Below are 16,470 nucleotides of genomic sequence, written 5' to 3' on the forward strand. Positions count from 1 at the left end.
ATATCAACATTTCTTCAGTATAGTGCAAGGAATTCATCACTGCTGCTAAATCATTTCCACAGCTCTTTCAATTTCCTCACACAAAGTCATCTTCACTTCCATAAATCACATTGCTAATGCCACAATTTTAAAGAGACATTACGACAGTCACAATTCTAACTTTCAGACTGGAAATTTTCAACTACAATAATTGACGAATCGATGGCTGTTTTATTCTTTCCATCAGTGTGACATCAAGAGTTGGTGCCTTATAACCTATCTTTCATATCAAGTAGCAGTTTTTATAATAATGTAATTTTTATGTAACGTTTCGGTTCAAAATTAATAATAATGAAATTCTGAACATCACTATCTGTTATGTTGACCAAATTATTAACATAACAACTAAAATCATATTGCTTCACATAAGTTCATTGTAAGAATTTTTATTTTATGAAATAAATTCAGTGGGATGGAGCTTGGCTGAATAAAGTTATTAAGTAGGCATTATTAACATATACTAAATATACTATAGAGACTAGATGATCAACAAAAACTTTTACTAAAATTTTCCTACATAGGTTTAAATGTGTGAACAGTAAAGCCCAGTTGGTCTAGGTCATACATTTGTGCATATTATGATTTCTGATTTATTATTATGTGTAAGTTAACAGTTTCTACACAGAGAAAACTCCAATGTTCATAACATCATCAAATGCATAAATATTTAGGCACATTAATATACTATTTGTACATGGAATACAATAAAAGTGGGATTAATCTTGGGAAGAGAAACTGTCCATTTAAATTAAATACTTTCACTCAGGAAGTTGATCCAAAAAGGTAGCGCACTAGATTCCAAAATAGCTCTCGTAAAACCTTGCTTCAAAGAGTACATATATGTATAAATACATCCATTGTGATCCATGTTACAACTATGGACCATCAATTAATCCAAAATGTAATCAAATGACAAATATTAATATAAACCAAACAATTTCAGATATCACTAGCAATGAGAGTTCAAGTGTTCCAGCTCCTTTGCATCTAAATATCAAACCCCTGAAAACCCATTGCACAACATTCACGTCCAAGGTGGAGCCCATAGCACTGGGATATTCCATCATTTATGAAGCACAAAGAACCATATACTCTTTAATTACCAATATTTAAGTTGAAACTAATAGACAAAACTTAATATTTCATAGATAAAGTTGATATACAAAGAAAATACTGGCTGAATTGGAATGCTATGCAAAGGAATTTCATCCAGTTACATGAAGATATTACTTTTTGCTACCTAATTGCTTTTATACCAAATCAAAAAATGCATAGGCCATCAAATGATGGTGATTAATTGCCTGAAAATCTTTTAAATAAACAGCGGTTGAATATCACCTCCATCTTGCCAAATCTAATCCTAATTAGTAATACCATCCTCCTACCTCCTTCCAGCATTTCCTATAGCATGATCATGGTTCTCTTCCTCTTCAGTAATTTCATTCATCTTCCTATTACCAAATCTCAAAATTATGCACCAGCCTAATTCTAGTCGGCCCAAACTTCTTCCACGTAGAGCACATTTCACCATAAGCCTGAGTGGTCCCATTCCAACATAATTGTCCCAATTTAGATTTTGATTGAATTTGTAAAAGATAGCATCTGAATCTGCAACACCTAATGCTTACAACAATAAGAACAAATCTCATTCCCATAGGTCATGAATTAGCATCCAATATCTTGTAAATTAATTGTAGTCATCTATTAAAACTCACCTCCTAATCTCCTTAGGGAAGACCAATAATGCATCATTCTAGGTCATTCTTCAATATTCACACTTCTTTACCAAAATGCATAATTTCTTAATCATTATATTCATCTATTGGGAGTAATTATTCAGCCAAGGAACGATTCCAATTATTATTATGAATTTTCTTCATCCCCGGGCCACTTTAAGTGAAATTCCAAGATGAACAAACATTTTTTCCAAATGATTTTCTCTTCACTGGGATACAAAATTTCCATGTAAAAATAAAATTCATTACGTATTCAAGAAAACTATTTGAAGGTAGGCACTTGAACTGAAAATAAGATCCATTTTGCACATGTTGCTCAGTCATCCGTATGTTTTGAGAGGTCAAGTGATATATGTACATGTAAGATTGGCCAAAGATATTGATTCACCTTGCAGAAAAATCAACAATGGTCACTGTAGAGTAGATAAATATGAACAAATGGCCTTCAAGGAGTCTTGCACTTCAAAGATATAATTCAAAATCTACACGGCAGGAGGAATAAAATGGGCCTTCCTGTCCACACTTGCGGACCCAAACTTCTCCACTGCTTGAATCACGTTTGAAGTGTCCACTATCAACCCACTTCTGCATCTGTTCGGTAGTGTGAGGTCCATGCACTTCATCAGCATTTTTATCCCATTTGAATTCCCAGGCCAGCTCAACTGAAAACAGCAACATGAAAATTAATTATTCATTAAACACTAAAAGAATTACAACAATACCTACAGAGCCTTAATTTCCTATCCTGAATTATTTATACGTCAACTTTAAACAAAGAATATGTTGAAATGAATGAAAGAGTAACATTTTTATATTTCCAAATTTAGTAAGTTTTTTCTGGATTTTTACTTCTGGAACCTCTTAACAGCTGTACTTGCATAAAATCAAATCACTTGTAAACTAAAACTTAATTTTGTACTTTTTTAAAGTACAAATGTCAATTATAACAATCTTTCTAACTTGAATAAAAAAATTCTGCACTGCAAAAGCGATGGTTAAGTTTTTATTTTCCTATAATTATACTAAAGCATCATCTAACAACGTAAATTTTAACAGAGAAAGATCAAAGTACAGGTTCTGAATGTAAAATATCCAGGACTCCAAAAAACAATAGCCCATTCAGCAGTATTAATGAATTTGAAAAACAGATATATGTATGCAACATTGTAAAAACCATTGGCACACATGTTAGAGTCTATATCATTATTTACATATTTTAATACTTACTTCCATTGTTTTGTCATCATTGTAGCTATGAGGGTAATCCCAGAAGTAGCCACCCAACAAAAACAAAAACATTTTAGAAAAAATGTATTTATTTTTCCACGTAACCTCCTTCCAGCTCTACACACTTTTCCCAGCGATGTTCAATTAGTTCGATACTCTTTTCATAATAAAAACGGTCTCGCTCCTCAAAATAGCCATTGACTGCCCACATCACTCCTTCATGGTTGGAAAATCTTTGACCACCGAGCCATTTTTTCAAGTTTACGAACAGAAATAATTCAAGGGGGCTAAATCTGGCAAATAGGCTGCATGAGGTCGCAATTCAAACTTGAATTCATGAATTTTGGACATTGCAATAATGGATTTGTGAACTGGTGCAAGGTTTTGATGAAACAACACTTTCATCTAAGCCAAATGTGGCCAATTTTGCTTGATTTCTTCGCTCGAACATTGCAATAAGTTCACATAATACTCGCCGTTGATGGTTTTTCCTTTTTCAATAGTCAATGAAGACAGTAGTCAATGAAAATTATCCCACGCACATCCCAAAAAACCAACGCCATGACCTTGCCTGCGGATGAAACCGTCATCGCCTTCTTTGGAGGCGGTTCTCCCTTTTGAATCCACTGCTTTGATTGTTCTTTTGCCTGGGGCGTGAAGCAATGGACCCATGTATCATCCATGGTTATGAAATGGTGCAAAAATTCTGCTTTGTTGCTGTGAAACTTTGCTAAACACTCAATTAAAGCATCTTCACAACACTGGTTTTGCCCCAGTGTGAGCAAACGTGGATCCCATCTGGCACACAGCTTTCTCATGCCCAAATTTTCAGTTAATATGCGATGTACCGCACTTTTTGAAATGCCTACTATGTCTGCTAGCTCACAAACTTTTGGTCAACAATCATCCATGTCACTTTGTGGATTTTCTCCACTGTTTCTAGAGTCGTCACACCTCATTTGGTCAAGCAATGCGATGCTCATCTTGACAGCTCATACGGACTCATTTAAACTTAGCTACCCAATATTTTACCATTGTAAAAGAAGGAGCAGACTCACCCAGACTAGAATCCAGTTCAGCTTTTATATTAGTTGGGCTGAGGCCTTTCATATAAAAGTATTGTATCACAAAAGATGGTCAATTTTATCCATTTTCACAAATTCACTGAAAACGTTCACTATTGATGGCTGCCAAAGAAATACTAAACAACGTAGCCTCTACAACCTTGAAACATATACTTTCTAGATTGCATACTTTCCAATACAGTGATCTTTTTCAAACAACTACAGCCATCTCCAGGCCAGGCCGGGTACTTCTAGGACAACCGGCATCTTCCCTGCTTCAACAGTACTGGTAAATAATGGATTATAACAGGATATTTGGTTTATTGTTGAATTTATAAGTAATGTTAATAATAATGTGTTCAGCCAACTGATTTTGCACAAAGTGCGTAGGAATAGCCAAAATGAAGTTTAAATGTTATTGAATTTATTCCACGCCTTCCTGAAACCTAAATATTCACTGGCACTACAAAAATCATTTACGTTCCAACTAATCTGCACAAGAGCAATTAAAAAAAACAAAAACAATTACAACTCAATGGATGACAAAGTATTAGTGCATTATGATACATCATATTTTACTGCATTATGTAAACAAACATAAAACATTTGAATGTTATTACTAAGATCTTACAACATTAAAAATGTCGTTTCAGATGAATCGAAAACATTCCTCAATGAAAAATCAACAAGTACTACCTTGATCAAAAATTTCCCGGAATTTATTCAGAAAATTAAAAATACAAGTTTATTCATCTAAATCTATATTGTCCCCTTCAAAGTAATCCCCATCGACTGCAACACACTTATGCCAGCGCTTGATCCAATCCTCGAAACATTTTTTATATTCGGTTTTCGGTATGTCCATCAGTGCTTCCTGCGATTTTTCCATTACTTCCTCTCGGCTGCTAAAACGCGTTCCCCGTAATGGTTTTTTAACTCGATTGAACAGAAAGAAGTCACAGGGAGCCAAATCAGGTGAATTCGGTGGCTGTTGGATGGTATTTGTTGCATTTTTCGTCAAAAAATTACGAATAATGATAGCACTGTGCGACGGTGCGTTATCATGGTGCAAAATCCACGAGTTTTCTGCCCACATTTCTGGTCTCTTTCGGCGAATTGCTTCACGCAAACGTCTCATAACGCCCAAATAATACTCTTTGTTTACTGTCTGGCCTTCTGGCAAAAATTCATGATGCACTACACCGTTGTAATCCATGAAAACCGTCAGCATTGCCTTCTTTTTTGACTGAAAACGACGTGGTTTTTTTGGTCTCGGCTCATTTGGTGAACGCCATTCACTTGCCTGATGTCTGGATTGCGTGTCGTACTCATAAACCCACGTCTCGTCTCCAGTAATGATCCTTTTGATGAATGTGGGATCGGATTCAGCCTCGCAAATCATGTCTTTTGCGACGTCAACACGGTCTCTTTTTTGCATGAAATTGAGGTACTTTGCTGCTACACGACGGAAACCCAAATCATTAACCACAATGTCTTGGGCGGATCCATAGGCAATGTTCAAGTCCTCCGCTATTTCTCTGATGGTTAATTTGCGGTTATTGACCAACATTTCTTTTACTTTATCAATTTTTTCACCGACTTTCGATGTTGATGGTCTGCCACTGCGTTCATCATCTTCGATTGACTCACGACCACTTCTGAACCGCTCGTGCCACTGGTAAACGACCGTTCTTTTTAGAGAATCGTTGCCGAAACACTTTTCCAACATTTCCAACGTCCGTGCGCCACTAAATCCGTTTTTTACGCAAAATTTAATACAAGTTCGTTGTTGCAAATTTAAATCCATTTCAGAAATTTTAAAAAATCGCCAACACATACAGAGATAGATGTACTCTTGGCTACGTAACTTTTGCAAATGTCAAGTTATGACACTAAGATTTAAAGGGAATATCAACAACAGATGTACCAATTTAACAAAAAAAACAGAACTCAAATCGGAACGATGGGAGCGCCACACGGTGGTTATTCCGGGAACTTTTTGATCAAGGTAGTATGTCCACATTAACATATCTCAGATTAATAATGTAAACACAAGCTTGGGATCTGGATTCTCCTTGGCTGGAGTTGTTATTAGAATGATTGGGACTAAACCCTCCAACACTTATAGGCTCAACTTGACTTGATGCCAAGTTCCCTAAACTCCATACCGCTATAAATGCACTTTTAGCTCCATATGCTTTCTCTCTGCCGTAATTCCATCCAAAGTGCCTTATCTTCCCCTCCCTTGACCTCACCCACAAAACATTCTCCCCTCCATATCAGTCTTCAATTTCCCATCAAAGTTAGATATCTTCAGCATCCACTTTTCCTGTGTTCTTCAAATTTCTCTCCACAGCAATCCCTTTGCCTACTGTGACTAGCGCTTCCTTACTTGCTTTCCCTTTCATCCACTTATTTTTTTTTTCTTATCCACATTCACATTTTAAAATCCCAACATAAACTCATCCTCTTGCCTCTCCAACCAAGTCTAGGAGCCATACAACTCCATGGCCCATATCAAATTTCTCATTTACCTTTCTTTACATCTTTACTCATAGTCCTAGTCATCAACTCCCTCTACTTGAATAGGGTTTTTTACTGGATGGAATATTTCTATTGATGTCCATACTACTATGTCCATTTTCATCTAAAACTAAATAAGTAAAATATTCCACCTGCTCACCATCCAACTTTAAACTTTGTCTTTTTATTTCCTCCTAGCTCTCCCGTATTCCACCTTTTTCATTGATTAGATCATGGTAAACATTAAAAAGACATGCATTAATTTATAACCCTAGTACCCATGACTGCACATAACATTTACTTTGAACATTAAAAATGCTGCCCAGTCATAGAAGTTGTGTTACCTGGGTTATCCTTTGGAGTTGAGCTGTCATTTGTACTGCTAGTTTCTGCTTTCCCCCCTGAGTTTGCCAAACGAGCCTTCTCCTTTTCATCAAAATCATCAGCATACATATCAAGAGGGTCTGAAACGACTGCTGGCTTTTCCTGACTCCGATCAATCTATGAAAATAATTGGGAAAAATCATTGTTCAAGTAAAACATGTAAATTTTTTAAATCTGCATCATTAATTAATTACAAGGGCGATTCGAAAAGTAAGGTCTCCTATTTTTTTCATGAAATATCAAATTTATTCTCAACTTTGTGTACATCGCAGGAAAGGCTGAGCATTTAGCTATTTTTCTACATAGTTGCCTTGACGATCTGCACTTTTGCCTTGACGATCAATCACTTTTTGCATCCTTGTAACCAGCTTTTGAATACCGGTGTCCTACCTATCTCCCACCACGTCACGAAGCCAACTGACGACTGCTTCTGGTACTTCCTCTTCTGACTTGAATTTCTGTCCTCCAAGGGGTTTTTGAGAGCGGGAAACAAGTGGTAGTCGCTGGGGGCAACATCCGGGCTGTAAGGAGAGTGGTCCATGATATCCCAGCCGAATTCATTGAGTAGGGTGGTCGTTTGATGTGATACGTGCAAGTTGGTGTGGACGTGCATCGTCATGATGCAAACACACTCCTTTGGTGAGACACCATGTTGTAACAGAGGACCTCTGACACAATATTCTGCATGGAGAAGTAGCCACTCTCCTCATTAAGGCCTTCCTTTATCTCATGAAGGGTAATTCTCCGGTTATTGCACACCATCTCGTCAATTGGAGCCACCATTGATTCAGGCAAACTCGGCCGCCCTGACCGCTGCTCATCGTGGACGTTTTTCCGGCCATCAAAAAACTCCCTGCACCACTCCCGCACGTTTTTGATGCCCATTAACTTCTCACCGTACACTTCCACTAAATGGCAATGAATTTATATCGGAGAAGCAGTCGTCAGTTGGCTTTGCAATGTGGCAGGAGAAAGAAACGACGCCGGTTTTAAAAAGCTGCTTACAAGGATGCAAAAAGTGATTGATTGTCAAGGCGACAACATAGAAAAATAGCTAAATGCTCAACCTTTCCAACAATGTACGCAAAGTTGAGAATAAATTTGATTTTTCATGAAAAACAATAGGAGACCTTACTTTTCGAATCACCCTCGTACAAGGATAATCATTAACAAAACTTTTCAAATGTAATTTGAAATTTTTCTCAAATCAGCATCAACCGTAGAAAACAAGTTAGTTAAGCACTTTTCCATTAATACTATGCATCAAATGAATATGTATAACTATTGATGTACTTAAGTAGGCATTTCCTATCTACAAGGAAACGTTTCTCAAAACCACAAGTCTAAATATAAGTTCTCTGAAAGAATTTCTAAAGCCAATATCAAATATTCTAGCTCATTCTGTCTAAAAAAACACACATAAAGGCTGGGACATACATTTCAGTTCTATCAGAAGGTTTTGCACAAATAAACTACAAATACTATTAGTTTCGAAAAAGAGGTTCCAAATACAATTCACTGCTTTTGCGACACATTTGGATCACTTTTCCACACCCTTGCACTTAACTGATGGACTATGAACAACCCACTTTTCAACTACCATTTGGTTAACTTCAACAAATATAACCATATGTAGCATCAATGCTTCTCTGATGAGATGTCATTTGAGCCTAATAAAATGCAACACGTGGTGAATAGGAGATGAAATGATCCATCCATTTGCATTCTGACCTTTATCGATACGTGGGTAATACCCAAGTAGGTAATGCGCACTCACATATGTTCCAAGGATAGAAAAAAAGAACAGTCAAAGCAATACACAAAATTTTTTTCAGAATATATGTATGTGCATGAGTAAATACTAAATTGAAAAATAAAATCACAAAGAAAGTAAATTTAAATATTACCGGAAACAATAGAATTGGGATATGAATGCTTAAAAAATCAATCAAAAAATAAAATTTGGAAAAGACATGAAATCTGCTCTCAAAATGAAGAAACTGCAAACAAATCTTAAAATATAACAAGAATTTTAAACTTAAAAATATTTCACAACACATAATGGAATTATAGTCGTAAGAGCAAATATTGAATTATGTTGAATAATCATTGGAGTACTAAAAATAGCGATATATAGAAATCAAAGATTCAGTGCTGGGAAAAAATCTTTAAAAATAATGAAGAAATGAACTGATTTTAACTATATCCATACATTCCCATCAAAGGTGTTTTAAGTTAAAAAATTACTGCCGCTCAACAAGCAACTGAAGAGCATCTGCCTAAAATGTTTAAGGCCAACAGTTCATTTGGACATAATTCATTATTTTTCTTTTAAGAAAGGCCTGTCAATGAAGAATCCAACCATTATTCTTTCCAATGCACAGTAGTAATGCTAGTATGGCACCACTGTACTCAGAAAAAGGAGACAGCTTCGTTTGCATACTTGAATTCTTTTCTCCACCTTTGGGTAAGCCAATCACTGCCTGCAGGCTGCCAAGTGAGGTGCTGTCATACGTGTTCATCACTTCTTGATTTCCAACCTAACATCACTACTGTGCACAGAAGGCTGAATCTATTTTTGACAGACAATGTGTACAAGTATATATAGCTAACGGAAAAAAGATTCCGCCTACCTCTCTTCCCCAGCAGGAGAATAATAAAAAACACCATCTTTTCAACTCCTTTCCCCAGAATGGTGTACTTCCAATCCACTCCTACATTCATCATTAAAACCACAAACAAAGCCCTCAAAGGTCAACTATGTGGTTTAAACTGGTCTGAGATCAGTGGGATAAATAGTGCTAGCACTTCCACATGTGACCAAGGGACCACAAGGAATGGCTGAAGCTGAGGTCGTATTTTGCTCACATAAGGCTATCTCCTTCTAAATTCTTCTTGGAACCAACCAATTAGCTACCTGCTTCTACATACAAAATTAAAAATGGTGGCAAATGAACAGAGGCCAGTTTTAGGAGGATGATCAAAAGCCAACAAATGGGTGAAATGATGGCTAGTCCTGGAAAGGTTTTCTTTGTGGCCACCTTGTAATTACACTTGATCTCAATTTGGCTATATGGAGGTGACAGGTAGGGCTGAGAACCCCTGATGTGAGAAATGGATGGCCCAATAAGGTGATCTGGGATTTATCTCGTTTAAGCCTCTACTGACTTGTCCTCTATCCAATTTTTTTCTCCCCTCATGTACCTCAGTGTTAAGAGCTTTAAAGTTGTCAATACATTTTGCTTTTTAACCCCTGATCTGGTGTGTCACCAGATAATGGCATTACCATAAAAGGTCCATTGAGAAAATTACAAATTCTAATTATCCATGAGAAAGAGATTTATCCCTTTCATTTCCCATGAAAAAGAACTAACAGCATAGAATGAGATTATAGGTTACAGTAAAATACTTTTTAAAATACCATAAGAATTCATTAATAGCCACACTAACCTTAGCCTTTATAAACTCGAAACTTTCTTGATAAACGTCCATGTTTCCAGTTTCCGTCAGAAGTTCATCAGCCAACTCCGTCAATTTTATAACGTTCTCCCTTCCCGAGCTATCCGGTGATTCGCCAGTTGATTTTCCCGAGCCACCAGTTTTATTCCCACGTTTGCACCACCTCTGAGATGCAGATCCACTTTTGCCATGCCCGCCTAAAATTCAGAATGGCTTTATGAAACTCAATTACTCTGGTGAATTAATGTGTTTCAGATTTCAGCCGACTGTATCTGGCCGGGATGAAATCCCGAAAAATAATTTTTTTTTGTTTCAAAACAATTCCGCGGAGGTTTTCACAATTAATTGTAACGGTCTGAGTTGCATACTAGCTTACAGAATTCCACTGGAGTACTGAACATTATGTTAACAGTGGCGTTCTCAGATTCATAAATTTTCATTTCAAAGTCAATCGTAATACCAGTGAACCGAATCGGAAAAATTAGATATTGATAACCGTTAAAAATTAATCAATCAAATGTTTAGCTCCGGGAGCAAACTCACATTCCCAAAACAACGAAGACAAAGATTAAGAAGATTAGAGAAAGTAAGATACATACTAATAATTGCACAAAAGTCGCAGACATGCGAGCACACACATGAAAGATAATAACATTCCTACCATGCCTTCTCAACGACTGCGCAACAGTTTCTCCCGGCTTCATATACTCAATCATTTTCTTGTAAACAGATATATGGTCGAACGGCACGCTGCTACTGTCATCACCATCTGATTCTTTCATAGATTCACTTTGTTTACTCGTTTGTTTAACCTGAAAATGTGATTCCATTGAAAGAACCTTTTTAGTGGATTGAGTTTTTAGCCTCAATGATTTAGTGCGGATACCAATTGCAATTTCTTTGATTTTTTTGCTCTATTATCCGAAGTCATTACTTCGAAACTTATTCTACCACTACATACGTTACCTTCACCCAATCAATATTATCAAGCCAATTATCTCTAATTAGTTTTGCTTCCTTTTTCCAGTGATAATTTCCATCGGTATCAAAATGGCCTTCTTCCATTTCTTCCTTCATATTAAATGGTGTAATACGGACATTGCCATCAAAGTCAGCCGTTGCATCTTCTTGTCCTACGGAAGTTAGATACAAGAATAGGTATACATATAAATGTGAAACATCACTTTTAATGCATAATAACAACGAATGCCATATACTATCACGGAAAACCCCTAACCTTTTACCTTCTATTTCATCCTCCGGCAGAATGTCATAGTTTTTTTCATTACCATCATCTTCCTCATCGGAGTCCAGCGAGTTTAATTTCACGCCAGTTTTCGCAACTTTAGTCTCAGCCCAATCATCTTCTAGCTCTTCCTCGAGTTTCCTCTTAGACATCGTGTAAGTTGATTAAAAAGATCGTATGTAAAATATTATACATATACCCTTTAATTATATCCCACAATTATTTCTTTGCGAGTGTTATATCTTGTAAAAACGATAATTCAAACTAAATAATATTGCCTTCGTACGAATGATTTACACTGCAACCACTTTTGTTATCGTCGCTCATTTGTTTGGGACACCGCGAAAAATTAAGTGAAATCATCCAATCATAATCAAGGGCGGGAAATAACGTTTGTAATTTATTTATATCTTAGTTAATTAGACGTTTTAAAATGTTTTATCACATGGCATTCGACATAAATAATATATTCATAGAAATTTTAGTTCACTCATTACAATTTATTCCCTCATTCACTTACCAAGTTAATTATTTTCTTCTAATTAAAATATGCCAACTTGCTCAAAATTAGAATTTTAAGGTTATTTCCTCATTATAGGGGCGTGGTAGAGCGTTGGACTACTGACCGGAGGGCCCGGGTCCATTGCTTAGTTCACTTCAAGACCAGAGAAGGTCACCCTTTGCTTTATCCAGGCCATGTAATTTTTCGGGTACCAGATCTTGACTTCTCACAAATTCAAGTACATAATTTGCATTGAACTCCAGAAAGCAATGTATATATCCTCCCTTTTTTAGTCAAACTGAAAAATAAGGTAAGGCTACCAATTGAAGGACTTAATAGAGAACTACGGTTGGACCAATGAGTTTTTGAAGCTGATTTTAAGAATGTTTTTGCTCAACTGGGGACATGGAAGTCCAGGAGGTAGTGAATGGGGTGATTGATTTGATTCTTTAAATGCCTCTGGGTACCCTTAGCTTCACCCGAGCTGCATGTTTTTCCAGGTACCAGATCTTGCTGGGAAACCATATGCAGCACAGGGAAAATAACTGTCCCCCCTACCCTGATGAGGGAACTTCACACTATTCAGCTTAGTATTAGGTGAGATCCATCCTCACAGACCAAACCAACCTTCTGGTGGATAACCGAGGTGGTTCCTTGGTTACCCAAACAGAGCATCTCTCATAATGACTGTATTAGCAATATCATCGTTAGGGGCCTCCTCATTCAATAGTTATACAATAAATGTTATCTCATGTATTGCTAGCTTACCATACGCATAGTGTGACTGCAATAAGAATGTCTTAGGTGCATGGGGGCCTCCGTATATTCTATGCTCTCCCAGTTTGTCTTAAAAATATCCGAAGAATTGCCAATTGGGACCGACACCGATGAAAAAATAATTTTTAAAATGATCCAACAAAATATTAAGACTACCTTCATTTGAGTAATTTTCACTTAGTTAGTTTTTACATATATATCATTCCTATGATCTTATGTTCAGTAAGTAATTACCTTATGGTATGCAGTAACTCTATTATGTTCGCTCAAGCTACTCTTGGAAATCCAATTAATTTTTTGGTACAATTTTAAAAATTATCTAGTTGATAATATTTATTCCAAACTCATCTCCATTATAAAAAATATTTTTGGCACATATATATAAATTAATGAAAAGGATATCGCCATTTATCAAAAACTGATACCAGAAATTAGGATATGTTCAGTGCATAATCTTCTTTCTTTTTATTAAACAAATATTTCCTTTCCCTAATTTAATTTTTCAGTATGCATCTCTTTAAAAATGTCAAAATGGAGTTTTAAAAAAAGTATAGATATGCATAAAAGTGTGCTGAGAAGACACGAATTTCACCAGAAACTTGATGCTTCTGAAAAAGTTCAGCAAGACAATTGAGGACACACTAAAAACAATTTTCAAGCTGTAAGACTATCAGTACATTTTTGCCTTAATCATATTTTACAATAACATAAATTTAAAATGGCATATTTTTGACAAGGATAATAATGCATCGGCATTATTGCAGTTCATCTCACATATACCAACTATGAACACCTACCTTGAATGAGATTGGAGCATAAAAACTAAGTTCATCTAATGTTACTCCCATAAACCATTCTACACATCAAGTGTAGCCATATCTTCAGCACTTTTATATCTTCTCAAATATTGCTGGAAAATTAAACCACCAAAATCATATAACAGACAACATTTTTTAATTGCAGATTTTGAAAAAATACAAAGGCACAATTAAGTTTTATAAGGTTTTTTTAACACAAGCTGATTTGAAGAAAACATGTTGGTTTTGGAATAATTGTTGTTGCTTTTTGGTTTGGTCCCTTCATAACATGAGCCCAGATTCTATTGAAATAGATGTATATGATGGTGACTATATTTTTGATGTGGTAGCTTATTGAGTGGTGTGTTCAGCTATAGAGAGGAAGGCTCCTAGTTCAAGCCTGGGTGATACCAATTGACATCCTCAGCTAAATCCAAACTGTAATTTTCAGGGAAGCAGATCTTTATGAAAAACTATAGGAGGTACAGCCAAGGAAAGTAACTGTTCTCCCTAACCTGTTTTTTTAATGTCAAAAATAACAGAACTAAGGTAGTAGTTAGTGAGTTCTTCCCTAACATATTTTTCCAACCTTTACTGGTGGCTACTGTAGTCTGCTAGTCTCATCATATAGTGACAAAATGTCACTTTTGATGAATGGTGGGCCATATGCCTGGTATTAAATTTTCAGTAGGAATAAAGATTATCAACACAAATAAAGCATGTTGAGAAATTTGCCGGGAAAAATATATATGCCTCAATTGTGAATTTAACCTCTAAACCATCACTTAAGACATTCAGTATTATTAAACCAAATATAAGAGATTAAAAATATTTCTCAGCAGCCTGGTTGAGTAACTTTTCAACAAAATTAAACTATTTTCAGATTTAAACTTTCTATTGCACATATTGATGAGAAAGTCTTGAAAAAATAGATTATATGGCTGAAGTATTTTATCTCAAAATAAACTTATTCATCAGCTTTAAGTGATGTGTTAGCATTGAATTTCTGAAAAGAACAAGCACAAAATCTGTTGGTGCCAAGTACAAGGTCCATACAAAAAAAGGAGAGATTTATTTGATTAAGATTTCTACAAGCGAACTACTCGATGGATAACAATCAGCAAGGTGTCACCTTATAGCATCATCAGTGAGAAGTAAAGCACATCCTTCTTTGTGGCCCTATCTTGACTTGTCTCTGCACAACCGCGATTCTTGTTTGAGCTTGCACACACTTGCCGTACAACTTCTTGTGCCGATGAGAATGAAGGTATTAGAGAAGTAGTGCGGAATTGAATTTTGTTTTAATTTTGGGAAAAGTGCAACTGAAACTTCTGCAATGATTCAAGAGGCATTCAGCCATGAATCTATGAGTCAGGCACAATGTTTTCATCGGTACCAATCAATTCCAGTCTGGACAAACCTCGACTGATGAAGAACCAAGAAGTGGACGACCATTGATGTCAACAAACGATGCCCACATTAACAGTGCAAATGATTTATTGTAAACCGTAGGTTGTCAGAGAGATTGCCAATGAAGTTGACATTAGTGTTGGATTATGTTCCACAATTTTGATAGAAATTTTGGGCATGGAGTGCATTACAATTTGTGCCACAAGTGTTAACAGATGAACAGAGGCAAAAACATCTTGACATTAGCCTGTAACAGCTTGATCATACAAATGACAACTGAAACTTCTTAAAAACAATCATCACAGGGGACAAAACCTGGGTTCATGATTATGATATATAAACCAAAGCCGTCTTCACAGTGGAAGGAGGCCATCTTCCCCATGGCCCAAAAAAGCTCAATATTGTGATTAAACATGAAAGTGATGCCGATCGTTTCCTTCGATTGGGAAGGGATTATTTATTAGGATTAGAATATGTCCCAAAATGACCAACAGTGAATAGGCAGCACTATATAAATGTTATGAGATGGTTAAGACACACCTTGTTGCAGAAGAGACCACAAATGTGGAAAAGAAAGTCTTAGTGCTTCCATCACAATGCACTGGTGCACACATTATTGATTGCTACAGAGTTTTTGGCCAAAAACAGCACACCAGTGCTACCCCAGCCACCCTACTCTCTGGATCTTGCTCCAGCTGACCTTTCCTATATCCTAAGTTGAAACCCACCTTGAAATGATGTCGAATTGAAATTACTGAAGACATCCAACAAAATTGCACTGTAGACTATCCTAAAGGCTATCCTAAAAGAAGCATTTCAGGTGGCATTCAAAAAATGGAAAAAATATTCGGAGAATTGCATTGGCATCTGTATTTTGAAGGAGATAAGCATGATTAAAGGGTAACTAATAAAATCAAGTATTCAAATTCAAACAGTCTCATCTTTTTTTGAGCAGACCTTGTACATACTAGAAAAGACAAAGTAGGAAAACAAAATTAAAGTTAATTGTAAGGACAAAATTAATAAGTTAACTTGTAAGGACTGTAGTGCTATATACATAGGCCAAACAGGGAGATCATTAAAAACATGGGTGGCAGAGCATAAACCCTGTTTTAGAAATTGTGACCTCAAGTAATCTCGCTTTGCCAAGCATCTATGGAGAGAAAATCATGGGAGTGATTTCAACCTGAAACTCATACACCAGATGGACAAAGGAATGAGGATGGACAAGTGGGAGGGGCTAGAAAACAGAAAGAATTTAAAAATGGGTCATTTGGTTAACGATTTATTATTTGAATACTTCTCC

General features: G+C 36.2%; 1 protein-coding gene across 1 annotated transcript; it reads right to left on the reverse strand.

Moving 5' to 3' along the window:
• Positions 1-380: 380 nt before the first annotated feature.
• holn1 (CD2 antigen cytoplasmic tail-binding protein 2 homolog holn1) lies at positions 381-11,969 on the reverse strand. Its single transcript, XM_071592667.1, has 6 exons — positions 11,677-11,969; positions 11,399-11,565; positions 11,094-11,244; positions 10,424-10,629; positions 6,934-7,090; positions 381-2,437 (listed from the first exon to the last, which is right to left on the reverse strand). The coding sequence occupies exons 1-6, from the start codon at positions 11,828-11,830 to the stop codon at positions 2,238-2,240; spliced, it is 1,035 nt and encodes a 344-aa protein (XP_071448768.1). The 5' UTR covers positions 11,831-11,969; the 3' UTR covers positions 381-2,237.
• Between the last annotated feature and the right edge of the window lie 4,501 nt (positions 11,970-16,470).

Source organism: Hetaerina americana, unplaced genomic scaffold (genome assembly GCF_022747635.1).
Source record: "Hetaerina americana unplaced genomic scaffold, ioHetAmer1.1.p SCAF_5, whole genome shotgun sequence".
In the NCBI taxonomy this organism is placed as follows: Eukaryota; Metazoa; Arthropoda; class Insecta; order Odonata; family Calopterygidae; genus Hetaerina; species Hetaerina americana.

What these genes read in the sequence shown, in the direction of transcription:
- holn1 (XM_071592667.1), bottom strand. Translation starts at nt 11,830, where the DNA reads ATGTCTAAGAGGAAACTCGAGGAAGAGCTAGAAGATGATTGGGCTGAG. An exon ending in ATAATATTGATTGGGTGAAG is followed by an intron (nt 11,245 to 11,398) that starts GTAACGTATGTA and finishes TCACATTTTCAG; the next exon opens with GTTAAACAAACGAGTAAACA. An exon ending in TCGAGTTTATAAAGGCTAAG is followed by an intron (nt 7,091 to 10,423) that starts GTTAGTGTGGCT and finishes TTATTTTCATAG; the next exon opens with ATTGATCGGAGTCAGGAAAA.